This window comes from Mus musculus, chromosome 12 (assembly GCF_000001635.26).
Source record: "Mus musculus strain C57BL/6J chromosome 12, GRCm38.p6 C57BL/6J".
In the NCBI taxonomy this organism is placed as follows: domain Eukaryota; kingdom Metazoa; phylum Chordata; class Mammalia; order Rodentia; family Muridae; genus Mus; species Mus musculus.
This window is the reverse complement of record NC_000078.6, coordinates 40,652,501-40,670,064: the sequence shown is the minus strand read 5'-3', so window position 1 is coordinate 40,670,064 and position 17,564 is coordinate 40,652,501. Positions and strand designations below refer to the sequence as shown.

At 40.0% G+C, this 17,564-nt stretch overlaps 1 protein-coding gene across 9 annotated transcripts in view; it reads right to left on the bottom strand.

The window, feature by feature from the left end:
• Dock4 (dedicator of cytokinesis 4) overlaps positions 1–17,564 on the bottom strand; it is a 400,918-nt gene that overhangs the window by 176,810 nt on the left and 206,544 nt on the right. For all 9 annotated transcript variants that reach the window (XM_006515085.3, XM_006515089.3, XM_006515090.3 and 6 more), the window contains exons 9-10: positions 1,578–1,659; positions 997–1,057 (exon numbers count right to left, since the gene is read on the bottom strand). In XM_006515085.3, the coding sequence (XP_006515148.1) occupies positions 997–1,057; positions 1,578–1,659 (143 nt within the window). The remainder of the gene's footprint in view (positions 1–996; positions 1,058–1,577; positions 1,660–17,564) is intronic.

The window sequence follows — 17,564 nt, the reverse complement described above, 5'->3', positions numbered from 1 at the left end:
TTGGAGGCAGATTTGGGTTACATAGTGAGTTTTAGATGTATGTGATCTAAAAATGAGATCTTGTTTCAAAACAAAACATCCCCAAAGCAAACAAAGTAAGTAAAAAAGAGTTTACTTCAAGAAAATCAACTCCCCTATCCTTCAAATATAAAAACAGCATAAAATAGTTTCAGAACACATTTTTTTGTGAGAAAAAAAATACAGACAATCTATGTGTGAATGATAATGCTTTTAGTTTCCCTCCAAATATAGCAACATTTGGTTACAAGATATACAAACTACAACACTACAAAGACAATGATGATCTTGCTGGCCTGCATGGCAAGCTGCTGCTCTGTTGCAAATGCACTGTCACCAAGTATTCTAGCAACTTTACTGGCTTGGGAACAGATTCTTAGTTTCAGCCTTTTGGCACTGAGAAAAGCTGTGATGTCTATACTACTCACTTTCATGAGCTGCTGTGCTGGAGAATGCCCCACTTTTAAAAGAATTTCATGTATGAAAATGAAGAAGAGTATCCCTTCTCTACCACAATGATGCTGTGCACGATGTGAATACATGCTGCATTATCTAAATGTCTTCACGATCAGATCAAATCTGAGTAAGCGGGCGTTGACAGTTAAAGAAGCATATTCATTTTTCCCCACAGAGTTTCTTAGATCCTTGAATTAGGTGATGATAGCACACAAACTGAAAAACATACAGCATCTACTGTCTCAAAGCCCCTCCCTCATGCAATATTCCAAAACAATGCTCTCTGGGGTAAAATTTGAAGAAAAATATAACATGCTTGAATCAATAAGGCACAATGCAATATTTAACAATTTATATTGGAAAAGATAAAATTCTATTTGAGGGTGAGATCAAGGGGGCAGGAGAATAATTCTAAACCCCTTAGCTTCTTGGATACAAATTTAATTCCAGACAGAAAACAGTACTGAACCATACAGAAACCCCTTGGGTATCATTCCCAAGAGTCACAAGTCTGCAACTTACCAATTCGGATAATGTGCACGGTAATGTAGATGTCCTTCCTGAGTTCACTGCTACCCAAGTCCTACCGAGAAACAAAGCCTGGTTATTTTAGAGTTCCTATGCTGTGCAGCAAAGCTCAAGCGCTTCTCCATTCTCCCATGAACAAGGACAAAGATACACAGAGCAATGGAACAAGGTCAGAAGGACGGTGTTCAAACCCAGGTCTAAATAACTCACTGCTGCTGATTGGTCGGTATGAAAAAAAAAAAAAAGCTTAGGAAGAAAGACAATTAATTGTTGATCAAATCTCTTACTCACCCATTTTCAAACACTTAAGAACCATGGGTTAGATAGCCAATGCCTTGCTAGGCCCAGGTACCACTGTTCTTGTGAAACAGTCACCCAGGGTCACCGGTACTCTAACAGGTGTCTTAACCAGACTAAAAATCTCAGTGAAGGGAGCAAGGCAACTGTGATTGCTGTTAATCAGAATTCTAACCACTACAGTAATCTCTGCGTTATTTGAGTCATTTACGCAGAGTCATGGGTTTCTCTATCAATAACCTAATTCTCCTAAGCAAGGAACACAGGACCCCACTTACCACAAAGAGAGAACAGTGTCTTTCAGGCTTATCCGGGGCTTTGGGAAGCCCATTTCTATTCAGTCTCAAGAAAAATCTCTCACTATAAGAGAAAGACAGTCAGACACTTAGAATATTATTTCATAGTTAGCCTTTACTAATTGTTCAGCATCTGAAAGCTTGGCATTGGAAAGCACTGAATACAACAAGCATGGGCTTCATTTCTGATAGAACTGGCAAAGCAGTATCTGCATAAATGCATATGCAAAAAACCCCAAAAACCAACCTTTCCAGCAATAGGCTGGTTTCCTGTCAGTAGCACCACTGCTATTATTCCATACAGTAGAAACCAACACATGATTTGAGGTAGCAGAGCCCAATCCTCCCTATGTTTACATCTAAGATGTTTTAATAATTCATGTCATGTTGCTTAATGTAACAATAAAAATGGCTTTATAGTTCTTGGTCTTTGTGTTTATGCTTCAAAACACAGCTAAAGTGTCAAGGGATAAGACTTGAATTTACTTGGGTCTACAGATAAACAGAAGATCTCAAACTCTTCACTGAGCCTGTATTTGATAATACAGTGTCACTCATGTTTATAGCAAACACAAATTACTCACTCTGTCAACCAGCCAGTAATTTAAGGCCAGAAATGTTGCCAGATTCAAGGTAATTTATGAAACACTTACTGACATTCAAACATCACAATGGTTGTCCACCCAAGAAATATCAAGGCATTCACTATCTCCAGCTTTAAATCCCCCACTGAATTTCAATTTCTAGTGGAAGAATCAAGTAAGTGGCTGCCCCAGGCAGAGAACACAAAGCCAATATCCACTGAATGTGAAATGATAATATGTGGTCTTGGCTACTGCAGGGTTAGCCTAGGAGAGAAGCAGGGAAATGTGGTATCTGGCATTATTAGTATAAGGTTCAGAACCTATCACATTACATTCATCACCATATCCTTGCCTTAAATAATGATTCTAATATTCAAATACTACCAGGAGGAGAATGAGAACCTTGGGTTTCAAATTATAAAGGCCTTACCACACTTCTGTTCCCTTTTGTGATATAAATCTAGATGGAGGCATTTAACAGATGCAGCTGCCTGGCTAACCTCATCATTTTCTCATACTATGGCTATTCATGACCTCTCATATGAGAGGGCAACCAACACACATCACTCTACTGGGCCATTTCCATTCCTCTGAGCCCAGCTTCTTCCACAGAGCAGGGGGCTGATACAGCAGAGAAATTGCTGCAAGGTTTCAACTGAAACCACAATTTCCAAGTGAGTCTGAAATGCATGTTGGGAAGAACAAACACAATGAAGCATGCAACGTGAACTCAGTCTTCTCCAATGCTCAGCTACGATACTTTCCTTTCAAAAGGACTAGACACTTTCTTCATGGTAAAAGCACATTCATTTTTATTTCAAACTTAAGATCTGATCAAAGGAAGTACATGCAGATTTATCTCAGAACAAGGGAATTCCAGCTCAAATAGTCACACTACTGGTTGACCCTTTGAACAATCATCCTTTAACAGGCACTCTGCTAAGCTCTTCATTTGGCCTGACTCCTTTGATACTCACCATGCCCTCAGGAAAAAGAACTGTATCTGGTATGTTTGTTGAAAATCTTCACTCCTTATTTGACTACTAAAGTCAAATTACTGTTCTGTTCTACACAGATATGGAGTGAAGAGTTCCTTAGTATGAGGAGAAATGGACAGGTATGGTGTTGAGCACTTGTGAGGCTGAGGCCGGAGGATTGACATGAGTTGGAGGACAGCTTGGCCTTCATAATAAGCCCTGTCTTGAAAATCCACACAGAAAAAGGCACAGACATCTGTGTATTTGGTACATTCACGTGGCACTAATGTCAAACAGGACCCGGAGGTTTCAAACTAACTTTTACCATGCCTTCTATGTGCCACCAAGAACAAAGAAAGCACTAATCTTGGTTAAGCAGGCTGCAAAGGAGTTCTTAGTTGAAATTTGTTCCCTGACAAGTTAGTTTGTTTTTCACAGTGAAAATATGAGTAGGGACATGAATTCTACGAAAATTCTATTAAACAAAGACAAAACTTGCTAAAAATGTAAATATGTGATTTTTATTTAGTCAAAACTGCTAAAGTTTAAGCAGTCTTAGGGTATAAATGATGAAGTTACTTAGTTTCTCACTGATACATCACTACTGTGCAGTTACTAATTATAATACCTTAGCACACAACACAAGCGGGACAAGTGCCCTCCCCGGTCTCTGTTGCAAATAGTGTCTCATGTCATAATGTGAATAGCCTTCCCTGTGAAGGTCCTCTTTATTTTCACACTACCTTACGACTTATCGGCTGAAAAATCAATAAAACTAATACACAAAAATTCAGACATTTTTACATATTAAAACCTCAACTTTAATCCTGTTATTTAAAGAAAAACATTCACTATCTGTAAGTTTCATCAGTGTTTGGATAAAAACCATCTTCTAAAGAATTCTGTTTCAGGAAGAGATGCTTTTTGCTCTGTCACTATTTAATTTCACCGGTCTAGACAGAATCCTGATTATGCAAGTATTATACTATATCATATCCTGTTCCAGAAAGAACATCAATACATACTAAGCCAGCAACATATCCTTCAGCTTAAGCATGCCTTAGAGGGAAGATAAAAATAGGTTCAAAATGGATACCATGAAGCAATAAGTCATTTGCAATTTATTAAAAACCAGACAGAAAATCTCCATGTCCAATAAAAGACAGTCTATTCATTTATGACATGGTGCTGTTTTACAAAATGTGTTTCCTTTCAGCTTTAGTGATACATCAACTACTTACTCAACAAATAGTTTTAGGAAAAAAATTACCTTCAGTAATGCAATTCAGAGTCTTTGAACTATAATTCCCTATTCTCACATTTAGAGATTATCATAACATATGTTTTCTGAGCCAGGATAGAAACCAAACAAGCCAAAGCCAGTTCGTTCTAGCATATCTGTAAGTCTCGAGACAGTCTCATATAAAGGTTATTGGCCACACACAAATGGATTTCTGCCATGCTGCCTCAGGCAAGCTTCTACTGCAGTTCTCTAGGATGTGTGAGAGATTCTAGTTTATAAACTCGTAAGTGTTTTTTGAGGGATGTGCATGCCTCGTTAAGGAATTTCCATTCTTTTCTGCCTCAGAAAGGTTGTGTGTCTGACTTATTACAACAACGAGCAACTAGAACTAGGTTTATAATTAGCAACATGCACATCTTCAGCTTCTACGAATGACGTGGCAGTCTTTGATTAGACCAAACAACTCTTGGATTATTTGGTTTCTGTTGTTTCTTCACGACAGGGTTTCTCTGTGTAACTGCCCTGGCTGTTCTAAAACTTGCTTTGTAGATCAGGCTGGCCTCAAATTCACAGATATCTGCCTGCCTCTGCCTCCCAGGTGCTGGGATTAATAACATCCACCACCATGCCTGGCAAGCTAAGCAGCCTTCTTAAGGCAAAACAAAACTAAAATTTTCCCATAGCTGGAAGCTTTAATCCCTTTCCAACATTTCCTCTTTCCCTAAAAGTCTTGAAAACTGAATTTCCAGTAGGAATGCATACAGAATTTCCCAGCAACAGTTCAATTGATGGTACTTCATGACCAGTGGTCAAGAGTCACCTCATTAATGCATGGTAGCTCTGAATTCTAGATCTTCTGGATAACTTCATTTACTCCTGTTTTCATGCACATTTTACATCTTTATTACATGAAATGGGATAGATAAAACATAGTGTGATACAGTATTTAAGAGGTAAACATAATTCAAAAAAAAGACAATAAGAACAACTACAGTGACACAATGTTTTCTAATGCTTTCTTCTTAAAAGATTAAACAAAAGAATATGTCAGGAACACTGGGAACAAAGGGTTGATATATTATAAGTAGAGAAAAAAATCATTATTTGGCTTTTTTATGTGCTGCTGTGTGCTCCTCGAGGAAGAACTTCACTATTGGGGAAATTTAGAATCACCTGAATTCTGTATGTGAGCCACTACAAATTATGACTATAAATTCTTCTGACTAATTCTTTCCTTGGAAATAAAGAACAAATCATGTTTATTTATTATTTATAACCTACCTTCTAATAAGGATATGAAAAAAAGAGAGAATGAAAGAGGAATATAAGTAAGCATCCATGGCAGGGTGCCTGAAGAAAAGTAATGAAGGAAATTATGTACTTCACGCCAGATTCTATCATTTAATCTTTGCGAAGATTTCATTTAATTCCCACAACTGCCCTACGGGGTAGGAAGCACTACCATCCCTGTCTGATACATGAGAGAGCTGGGGCTTGAGATATGGGCCAAGCTGTCTAATGGTTCATGGATCGTCAAGGATGAAGCAATCTTAACATGCAGTATCTGACTGGAGAGCCTTGGCTCATATCCACAGTGGTACCCTATCTTTAAAGACAGAGTAATTCAGGAATCAACAGAGAAGAGCAAGACTGGATCACAAGGAATAAATGTTTTAAAGGCTACCATAAAACTTAAAAATACTTGAAAGTAAATAAAGCTAAAAAAAAGCCAGGAAATAACTCATGTTATAGTTATATTCAGGTGAGTTACTAATTCTGAGGTCCGGAGACCTTTACAAATGAAAATGGCATCTCAACAGAATACTTCAGTAGAGTTGTCCTTACACTGACACACTATGCCATGAGAAACACATTAAGGGTCTAAAGTAACTATGACACCCCTTCCTTTCTCTGCAGGGTCTTCCTGTCTTCCAGTGTTTTCTTCAACCACTCTGAATCACCATTCTTTTGGTTAAAATGGCTGTAGGTTGAGGAGGCCACCAGGCCAGATCTGAGAAGGTCCCTTGAGAAATAGCATTAAGTGCTACTCCCAGTATACTCTTCGAACATTCTAATGACCAGTGCCGGGGATTTTGATATTTTTATATGACATATATTCCTATATTTCAAAGAGATTTATACTTTATAAGGAAATTACCATTTCCCAACATGAATTCATATTATCAATCTAAGTCACCTCTCACATAATAATCAAATTGATTGGAGGATTTAATGCATGCCAAAGTCACACAACTTGAATTTTATCCAAAATACAGGAAGTGATTAATATCTTGGTTTGAACCAAATGGTGCAAAAGATCATGAGTTAATTAATGTATAAAAAATTACAAAGAAAACTTTTTTAAAAATTTGAATAGTTCTGCCACTTGAAACTAATTTCCAGCCTGAAAGTTAGCAATAGTAAAGTGGTGTAAACACTTACAGGGCCCTGTTTTTATAAGCTAATTGGGAAAATAAGGGAAAACAATGGCCTCGTCCAAACCAACCCAAAAAACTACACCAAACCTCAACAAAGCATCTTGGAAAATTCTTAATGTCTTAAGTCAACCTCAGAGCTCAAGAGAATGTCTCTCTCTAGAATGCAGTGAAACTCAAGTGTTAGGAAGTATCAAGGCTTCTCCTCTTTATCTCACATGCATTTGACTAACAGTGCAGCATGCTTCCAATGATGTTTTCTAAGAGATTAGACTATGCTATGCCAACACACCTGGCATAAGGTTTGCTGCAATAATGACAGTTAAGAAGCAGCAAATACAGAAAGTTCTGTCCTTCCTCGCTCTGCCTAAAAGCAGGACAAAGGAACCCTACCACTCTTCTACAGTAGTACAGCATTCACCAGTGAAGACTACAGTAGGCCTTTATGGGCCTAGAGTCAGTGGCAGATGTGCGACACCAATCACCTGTATTTTATCAAGCCAACTCTTTGCCATTTATTTGCCTTCCCACAAATTATTGTTGCCCCTTAGAAACTCAATATCTTCCTTAGTCTCTTCTCTTAAAATGCACTGTTTGTGAAGATGCTGCATAAGCTGAAATTCAAAACCACCTCAGAAAATTACTCATTCCCTGGCTATTGCCCATGTATAGATTAAATCTTCTTTTCCTTCCCCTCCCCCTCCAACTCCTCTTCCCCCTCTCCCTCCTCCATCGTTATTATTTTTGAGGTATTGTGTTGCCCTCCTAGAACTGCACAGACCAAGTTGTCCTCATGTTCCTGATACTCCTGCTTCTTTCTGCCTCCAAGTGAATTAAAGGTGTGTGCCAACCCACCCATCTTCATCTTCTCCCCCAAGTTTGTCTTCTGTTACAGAGGTATGTAACAAATGGCTGAGAAAAAAGTTCCTCTCTCCAGCCTAATACCACGCAGAGTGCTATAACTGTATCCCTTTCTTCAGTGGGAAACATTTGAAATGGAAGAGCTTAAACATCATCATAACAGGCTGAGGTAGTGCTAGTGCTACCTCAGGTCACTGTGGACAGTGGGCAGGAGGCGTGGAAGCAGCCCTGAGTTGCCTTCTGGACAATGGGATCTGGTCCTCCTGAGTGGATGGAGGCTGGGGAGACACTATATCCTAAGAGAATGACTGCCCAGTGGAAAGAGAAGAGACTCATTCACCTTATCTGGAAGTCCCTCATCTGGTTGGTTACTACTTTCTCTTGCAATGCCTAATTCCTAACAAGGAGATCCTGACTTATTAGGGTGGGTGGTTGAAAACATTTCTCTATGAATAAGATGTAGTTATATTAAGGAGCCCTAAGTCTTAACCAGTTCTAATTTTTATTTTTTTTTATAGCTGTCTTAAATGTGCCCAAGCAGGCAACAAAGCTATCTCATGGACAAAGACTTTCTTCTTTTCTTCTTCAACCACAAGACCAACACTAATGTCAGACCATTTCTTTGAAAGTCTTACTAGATAAGATCATTAGTGTACTTATTTTAAGACTAAAGTAGCATTACAATCATGTGATCCTTTGAGTAAAAAGAAATGGAAAAAGGAAGCCTATGGAGATGGACTATGCCAAGCAAGTCACTTACCTAAGAAAGCAACAGGCTTTTTTTGTTGTTGTTGTTAATATCCAAGGCTAGATTCTGTATAAATGTCTATGAAGAGACTGACCAAACCGTCTGATAGCTTTGTCAGGTCAAGGATTGAGCTGAAAGTCACATCAGAAGATACATTTTTACAGTATAGCTAAGATCACTACAAATGTTGACTATCAAAATCAGTCAATTTTTACCTCTTAGCACAATCTGAAACTACCTTATGCTATTGTCTTTGCATAATAAAAAATGAAACAAAACTTCCTAAGACAACAATTTTTTATGATAAGAGAAATACAACCCTCTTAAAGGGATAAATAAGCAATCACATGTCTACCATTTCACAGCACCTGCAGAAAATCCACCCTAAAGAAACAGTTACAAATAATGATGGTGGTGATGATGATGATGGTGGTGGTGGTGGTGGTGGTGGTGGTAGTTGTTGTGGCTGCTTTATATATAGCAATGACTCTAATTACAAAATCCCCAATTTCCTACTTGGGTAAATTCTTAGAAAGATAAATGCTATATAATTAAATGACCTAGGAAGTATGTATCATGGATACTCTGAAAAGGATTTCAACATCATAACAACACCAGAATTGTCAAGTGGTATTTTGTGAGATTTAAGTAGTGCAAAGAAGCAATCACCAGACTAAAGAGATGCCCTATACAATAGAAAAAAAAGTCTTTGTCAACAATACATCTAACAGGGGACTGAGATCTAGAGTACAGAATGAGCTATATACCCCTAAATTACACAATAATATGTGGGCTAACAAACTGAACAGAGATTTTCTCAAATTTAATTTTCTTCAACACCTTTCGCCATTGGCGAAGTATACTAAAATTGCTTTATGATTCTATCTCATACCAGTCAGAAGAGCCCACCAAGGAAGAAATGACAACCAGTGTTAGCAAGGATGCAGGGAAAGAAGAACGCAGATACACTGGTGGGGACAATGTAAAGGGATAAAGCCACTGTGGGAATCAGTATCAAGGTTTTCAAAACATTAAAAATGTTAACTACCATGATCTAGCCATACCACTACCAGACTTTAAGTTAGAGAAAATTGCACATCCATGTTTATTCCTGTACTCTCACAATAGTAAACACACAGAACCAGTCTCCATGTGCACAAACAGATGAATTGGTAGATTGCTACATTAATAAAGTAACAGAGACTCAGAGATGAATACCACATGTTTATCTCATTTGCAGAAATAAAATGCAACAGGGGACAGAAATGTGTCCAAGTATGTGCATGCCTCTCTCTATGTAATTCAGGAAACAAAAATCTATAAACTAAGAGAAGAGGGAAGGACAATATGGAATCTGTGTGAAATGGAAGCAGCAGAGGGTACGACTTGAGGAGACACGTGGGGCCAGCAAGAAACAGACAGGGGATGGGGAGGTAATGACGGTGTTGTAGGGTAAGATGACTTTTAAAAAGTATAACCTTGCCTGTATAGAAATGCCATCACCAGACCTATATAGAATTCTGACTAAGAATGAATGTGGTGAGGGAGGAGAGCACACGCTTTAGTCTTTCTCCAGAGAACGTGTTAGAAGATGGATAGGAAAACAAGCTTCTTCTGAGCAGAGGATGCAGAAGTCTCGGAGGATGCAGAAGTAGCCATGGGTAGGAGCAGGACCAACAAGAGCAGGGTCAGGAAGCAGGGTGATGTGCATGAGGGAGGAGTGTCGTAAGCTAATTGTTCTTGGAGTTCACAGAATTGGATCACTGCCAACACTGTATCCTGGACACTCTGCGAGGAAGAGATCAGTCCGATCTACACATGGAAGTTATTTTGACTTTGTGAAATACTATTTCTTTGTGAGGAGACCATTTTTAATAAGGATTGGGAAACACAAGTAAACCAAAGCTCTCTATAGACTTTGGGGTGAAGTAGGCATTTTAAAACAAACGAAAAATAAAGGTTAAGAAGATGTTAACGCAAGTTGTTTCTTGGGTATTCTAGGTTCCTGGGCTAATATCCACTTATCAGTGAGTGTGTATCAAGTGACTTTTTTTGTGATTGGGTTACCTCACTCAGGATGATATCCTCCAGATCCATCCATTTTCCCAAGAATTTCATAAATTCATTGTTTTTAATAGCTGAGTAGTACTCCTGTGTAAATGTACCACATTTTCTGTATCCATTCCTCTATTGAGGGACATCTGGGTTCTTTCCAGCTTCTGGCTATTATAAATAAGGCTGCTATGAACATAGTGGAGCATGTGTCCTTATTACTAGTTGGAACACCTTCTGGATATATGCCCAGGAGAGGTATTGCTGGATCTTCTGGTAGTACTATGTCCAATTTTCTGAGGAACAGCCAGACTGATTTCCCGAGTAGTTGTACAAGCTTGCAATCCCACCAGCAATGGAAGAGTGTTCCTCTTTCTCCACATCCTCCCCAGCATCTGCTGTCACCTGGATTTTTGATCTTAGCCATTCTGACTGGTGTGAGGTAGAATCTCAGGGTTGTTTTGATTTGCATTTCTCTGATGATTAAGGACGTTGAACATTTTCGGTATTCCTCAGTTGAGAATTTTAATTTGCAAAACACAAGAAAATCAAGAATAAGGAAGACCAACATGTGGATACTTCATTGCTCCTTAGAATAAAGAACAAAATACCCATGGAAGGAGTTACAGAGACAAAGTCTGGAGCTAAGATGAAAGGATGGACCATCCAGAGACTACCCCACTAGGGATCCATCCCATAATCAGCCACCAAACACAGACACTATTGCATATGCCAGAAAAATTTTGCTGAAAGGACCCTGATATAGCTGTCTCATGTGAGGCTATGCCAGTGCCTGGCAAACACATAAGTGGATGCTCACAGTCATCTATTGGATGGAACACAGGGCCCCCAGTGGAGGAGCTAGAGAAAGTACCCAAGAGCTGAAGGGATCTGCAACCCTATAGGAGGAACAGCAATATGAACTAACCAGTACCCCCCCAGAGCTCGTGTCTCTAGCTGCATATGTAGCAGAAGATGGCCTAGTCGGCCATCACTGGAAAGAGAGGCCCCTTGGTATTGCAAACTTTATATGCCTGGAACACCAGGGCCAAGAAGTGGGAGTGGGTGGGTAGGGGAGCAGGGTGGGGGGAGGGTATAGGGGACTTTCAGGATAGCATTTGAAATGTAAATGAAGAAAATACCTAATTAAAAATTGGGAAAAAAGAAGATGTAAATGAAAATAGAATGATTAATTTAAAAAAAAAATCTATGTAATTTACACCCTTAGTATCAATAACTAAATCTTTATTTCTTTTTTTTTTCTCAAAAGAATGTTCTGAGGTTTTTTTCTTTGTGGGTTCATATTTTAATTTTTTGTTGTGGCACTTGGCTATAATCCAGTACCCTGGAAGCAGAGGCAGGAAGATCTCTAGAAGTTCAAGGCCAGCCTGGTGTACATACCAAGTTCCAGGCTAACTAGGACTACATAGTGAGACAACTCAAAAAAACGAATGAACCAACAAAATGCATACTGACTGCCATACCCTTATAGACCATACTATATAAAGGCGTAACTTAGAAACTATCCTTATTTTTCTCAACATTTTGAACCTAAGTAGAATACAAGGCTTGGGAAGATGTGGTTTTCTTTATGCCTTCTTGAGATGAGCACTTAGCCTTAGGTGGGGCTTGTTTGCTGGCTAAATGTATGAATGAGCAGACGTCAGTAACTGCACAGTAGTGGTGTGAAACGCCAGAGCCAAACTGCCATAAAGTAGACCCTCCCTGCTTAACTTAAGATCCAAGAGGTCCAACTGCTTAGGGGGTAACACCAGGCCTTTATCTGATGACTCCTATGTACTTTTATTTTCAGCATGACAGTGTTTGCAAATGGTGGCTCCCTGGAGACAGGGCTGAGAGCACAAGGTAACATGAAACAGCTCTTAGTGATGATGCACTCAGCACCCTGGCTCTCTCTTATTAAGAGCACATCCCCACCCCACTCCTGGAGGGGAAGGATGATAGCAAAGATTAAGGGACTAATGGCAGGATCTTTTAATGCTTTGCCTCAACAGGAAAGCAAAACTTAAAAGCTTCCTTTAAATGCATCACCACACACACACACACACACACACACACACACACACCCGGTATCAAGTATTCTGCAAGGTGCTGAGAAACTGAAGGGGAAGAGAGAGTAGAGGCACACCACTGGTCATCCCTTTGTGGATGCCAAATCCTTCTGCAACTGTAAATGGCACTGAATAAAGTCTTTGTGAAGTGCTTACTATGCGTGACAGAGGCTTATCCCATTCAGACTCCAGGAAAACTAAATTATTCTGAATGCCCTACAGGCGGCAACCTGGGTGTTCATGAAGAAAGACAGAGAAGACCATGATACTAGTGAGGGGAGGAGACTCACTAACCTGCCCCTGACTTAAAAGGCAGGATCGGGGAGACGAGGGCTTTCTGCTCACCTTGTACAAATAAAAATACTCCTCTACTTAAGAGCGTCAAGCTGTCTGCATAAGTGCAAGGCAAAAGAGAAGCCTACTCAAGTTCATGCACTCTGTGAGCTTCCGGTTTTCTGCAACTCTAGTTTTTCTAGTCATCTACTAAAGTTAAATAATTGGCATTATATTCTTATCATACAATGCTATAAAAAAGCTGAGTGGTTCCATGATACACAGTGTGTTCTAGATTTGGATAAAGCCTTTCCTTGCTCAGTTCTTTGTATTTGTATCCCCCTCCTGCCCCACCTCTGTTCCAGCAGCTTCCTTAGAGTCACTACCATTAAAGGCAACCAGTATGTGTGGGCCATTTTTTTTTTTTTATGTATAACACAAGAGTGAATGAGGGATAAACCACAGATGTGATTAATTCGGAGGTGACAACAACACCAATTCCCATGCACCTGCTGGAACAATCAGATGATGGAGAGGAGGGAGGTGGGAAGCAGTTGTGCTTGTCAACACAGGGCCCCGGGGAAGGTCTCTATGGGTCACTGCTGGACAGACACCCACAGTGAATCTGTGCCAACATGTCTAGACACAGCAGGAAATGCTCTGGGCCCGATAGAACGGCTGCCACTGTGCTGCCACAATTCAAGGAGGGGTTCTGAATGCCTCCTCTACCTATTTTAACTCTGTGCACTGCGTCCCTTGCTAGTCTGGCTGGGCCATTTTCCTTACACTGCTTTTCTTTGCTTTGGAAAGCTTACAAGTTTTAGTGAGCATTGTAATATGAAATTACAAAAACAGACCCAGGCCTACAATATGTCACAGTCAAAACAGTAAGTATTCCTAAATTATGTAAAAATGTAGATGGTGAACTTGTATGATCAGGCCATGGTAAGCTTCAAGTAATGCATCAAACAAGACATGTAGCACAGACAAGGGGAACTAAACCTGTAAAGGCTCTATTAACCTTGCTATGTAGTACTATACGCAGATAAAAGTAGTACCACTTTCTCTAAGCTCTTATATAATAATGTCTGCCGCTGAACAGGGTTACTGGAAGCTATGAAAGCAATTTCATAAGACTCTCCTCATCTGGAGACAGGATTTCCAACTTCCTTATTCCTGTTCCCACTGTGGTGTTTCAGGTTGTAATCCCCCTTCAGGCTTCTGGTTCCCATTTTTTGTGTACTCCTGGCTAACATAATATGCACTGCATATTACCTTTTTGCTAGAGGGTCTCTCTAAACTTTAAGTAACTGCAGTATCATAACTAAAACATCACCAATTTCTTGGAATGTGTGATTTCTATAAGAATACAAAGGTAGCCACCACGTACATCTAGTTAGGGTGATGTATACTTCCTCTTTGGGTTCAAAAATCCTCCTCCTCATAGCCAGGACGCACCAATAAACTCCTGGGTCCTGGGCAACATCCTATGCATTTAACATTCAAGAAATCCCTCCAGAAAGCACTGTTATCTTCATTAATTCCTACCAGTTAACAGCTGTAAGAGATGCGCAGTTAAGTGCCCAGGCTGATGTAGCAAAGTCAGAATTTCTACCCAGATTTCCTAACCACAGAGTGTGGCCACTTAGCCACAATGAAAGGGTGTACAAGACACAGGTGATGTGTGTCTCTCCCAGACAGAGAGAAAGTCATAGCCATTTTACAGTTAAAGGATCTGGATTTTTAAAATGCCTGTGCTTTATCTACTGCATTCAGTTCTCTCGCTCCCTTAAATGACAGAATTGGACTTAATAAGGCATAATTGTAGGCAAAAGAAAGCTTCTATAGAACCCTTTCAAGAAAAATGGGTTTAACCGCATGATAGTAGAAAAAGAAAATCTAACTTCAGAAAAGTATTCGAAAAAGGACTCATTAGAAAGTAAACTTTGCCAGGCGTGGTGGCGCACACCTTTAATCCCAGCACTCAGGAGGCAGAGACAGGCGTATTTCCGAGTTCGAGGCCTGCCTGGTCTACAAAGTGAGTTCCAGGACAGCCAAGGCTATACAGAGAAACCCTGTCTCGAAACACCAAAAAAAAAAAAAAAAAAGAAAAAAGAAAAGAAAGAAAGTAAACTTCATCATTGCAATTACTAGAATTAAGCACACCCTGCTGCTAATTTCTCACTTAGAAGCCCAAGCCAGCGGCTGATGTGTACGAGCAACTTTGCTGTAGCCAGTGACCAACAGGTGGTACTCAGGCCAAGTTCTCTGCTGAGTCAAAAGTAAAGGAATGAATTAGTCCCAAGTCAAAATGACAGTGTTAATTAATAAGGACTTAGAATGTGCCAGTAAACAAAGGAACGAAAGTTACACAACAACCATGACACCAAGGCTCACAATCAAACATATAACAGAGTCTCTCACTGAAGCTGACTACTTGAGGCCAACTGGCTGGCTGGCTAGAGAGCGAAGTTCACTGGACAGGATTTTTAATACTCTGATGCAGATGAAGCACCATGGATGAAGGGAAGATAAGCATTAATGTACAGCTGCACAGCCTATGTGAAGCACCACACTATGGTTCTTTGTATCCCACGTGGTGCAAGAGCCACTCCTTAAATGTCAGCTAAAGGCGACCCAGTAGCATAGACTGCCAGTTCCCTTTCTCTGGAAAATTACAATTCATAGGCCCATCCTAAGGCTCAAACAGCTCACAACCACACCCTCAGCTCTTCCTTTCTCATGGCTAATCTCCCATTTGCAAACTCAAGTCTTATTTCCTGAAGCTCCACTCCTAAGGGGCCTGGGGCCATCAGTGATTTCCCCTCCCTTTCCCCTTCCTCATTAGATCCTTCCTGTACAATCTTCAAAGCTCAAGTTTCTATCATTCTAGATCTTAAAAGAATGAGCCCTATATAGATCCCCTTAACATTTAATGGTGAACATAAAATGACTAGGGAAGAACATAGCACATTATAGACATTACAGATAAGGAATATAGAGTAGGGATAGGAAATATTGATTCCTATACAGCCTACCCTGTACAACCTTCACTTGACTTTGGGCAAGGTCTCTAGGTTGCATCATCTACAAACAAAGGAATATTAGTAATATGTAACACATAGGGTAGCTGTAAGAGCTAAGTCAGGAAATATTTTTCAAAGAACTTAGAATAGTGTTTGACATATAAAAAGCAGTATATAGTGTTTGCTCCATAAATATAATAAAAGATGCAGAGGGCACTCTCCCTCCCCCAGCTAAACCTTGTGGAATATGGAAATCAACCTTCCAGCCAGAAAAATGCTCTGGAAAAATGTTTTGCTTATGTGAAACAATGGGGCAAACACATTTTTTTGAACAAATAATTATCTTTCATAGAAAGAAGTTATGTGAAGGGTGTATTGGACTTCAATGAAGAGTCTGTAATTTTCAATGTCACTAGGCTCTATGGGCTATCCAAGTGGCTGAGGAGAGCAAAATTGAATGATGACCTAAGGTAGGTCATGCTAACCAAATGCTGTCCGAACATGCCTCCCTCCTTTCTGACCTTCACAGGAAGGAGGGTCCATACCATGATCAGAGAGCCCCAATCTCCTGAGCCACATCATCAGGCAGATTCAATAATTGTTTAAAAGCCCAAAACCAGGCTTTTAAAACAAAGCTTCAGTCAAATGATGATTTGGGGGACTTAAAAACTCAAAAACATCTGCCTTGGTTGGTACTCAGGGTGGTATGTCACGTATTTCACATTTTTGGTAGATGAACTAGAAAGATGATTCCACATGCTGGCTCCCTTCATACTTGATATCTGTGAGGGCAGACTCTAAGCTTTTCATCCTTGGAAGAGATGAGCAGCTGACACTAGCTCACCTATCTTCAGTCCTCTGGGAGGAGCTGCTGAGATGGGTCAGCAGTAAGAACACTTGCTATACAAATCTGGTGACCCAAGTGTGACCCCTGGAAGGTATGCAGACATGGAAGGAGGCAGCTAGTTTCACAGATCTGTCCTCCACCTTGGCACACATATGCCACATTATGTGAATGACACCCATAGATCATGCAGAAATATATACAATAATGTTGTACTCTTTGGGGTGACTTAGGGCTCAACAGGAAACTCACTGCTAAGCTCAAAATCCTGACTCTCTTCCAGGGACCCACATGGTAGAAGACAAAGATAAGGAAAGCATAACCTCCATGAGCTGCATTCTGACCTCCACCTGGGCCAAGGCATGCCCCATGAATAAGCAAATGGAAAATATTTTTTAAAAATCCTCTCAAAGAATTTGATTTCAGAAATCAATTTCTATAGACTCGATTACTTCTGGAGCCTCATACTGGTTTCAGTATTAGTATTATCGATGATAATAAATGATGACATTACAATGCCTGGTGACAGAAACTCATTGTGCTGATTGTTTTTGTCAAGTTGACACAAACTAAAGTCACCTGGGAAGAGGATAGCTCAGTTGAGAAACTATCTCCATCAGACTGGCCTGTGGGCAAGTCTAGAGGGCATGTTCTTAATTGCTAATTGATGTAGGAGAGCCCAGCCTGCTATGGACTGTGCCATCCCTAGGCAGGTGGGCCTGGGCCCTTTGAAAAAGGAGCTGAAGAATTGAGTTGAAATTTTAATGGGGATTGCATTGAATCTGTAGATTGCTTTTGGCAAGATATAGCTGTCTCTTGTGAGGCTATGCCAGTGCCTGGCAAACACAGAAGTG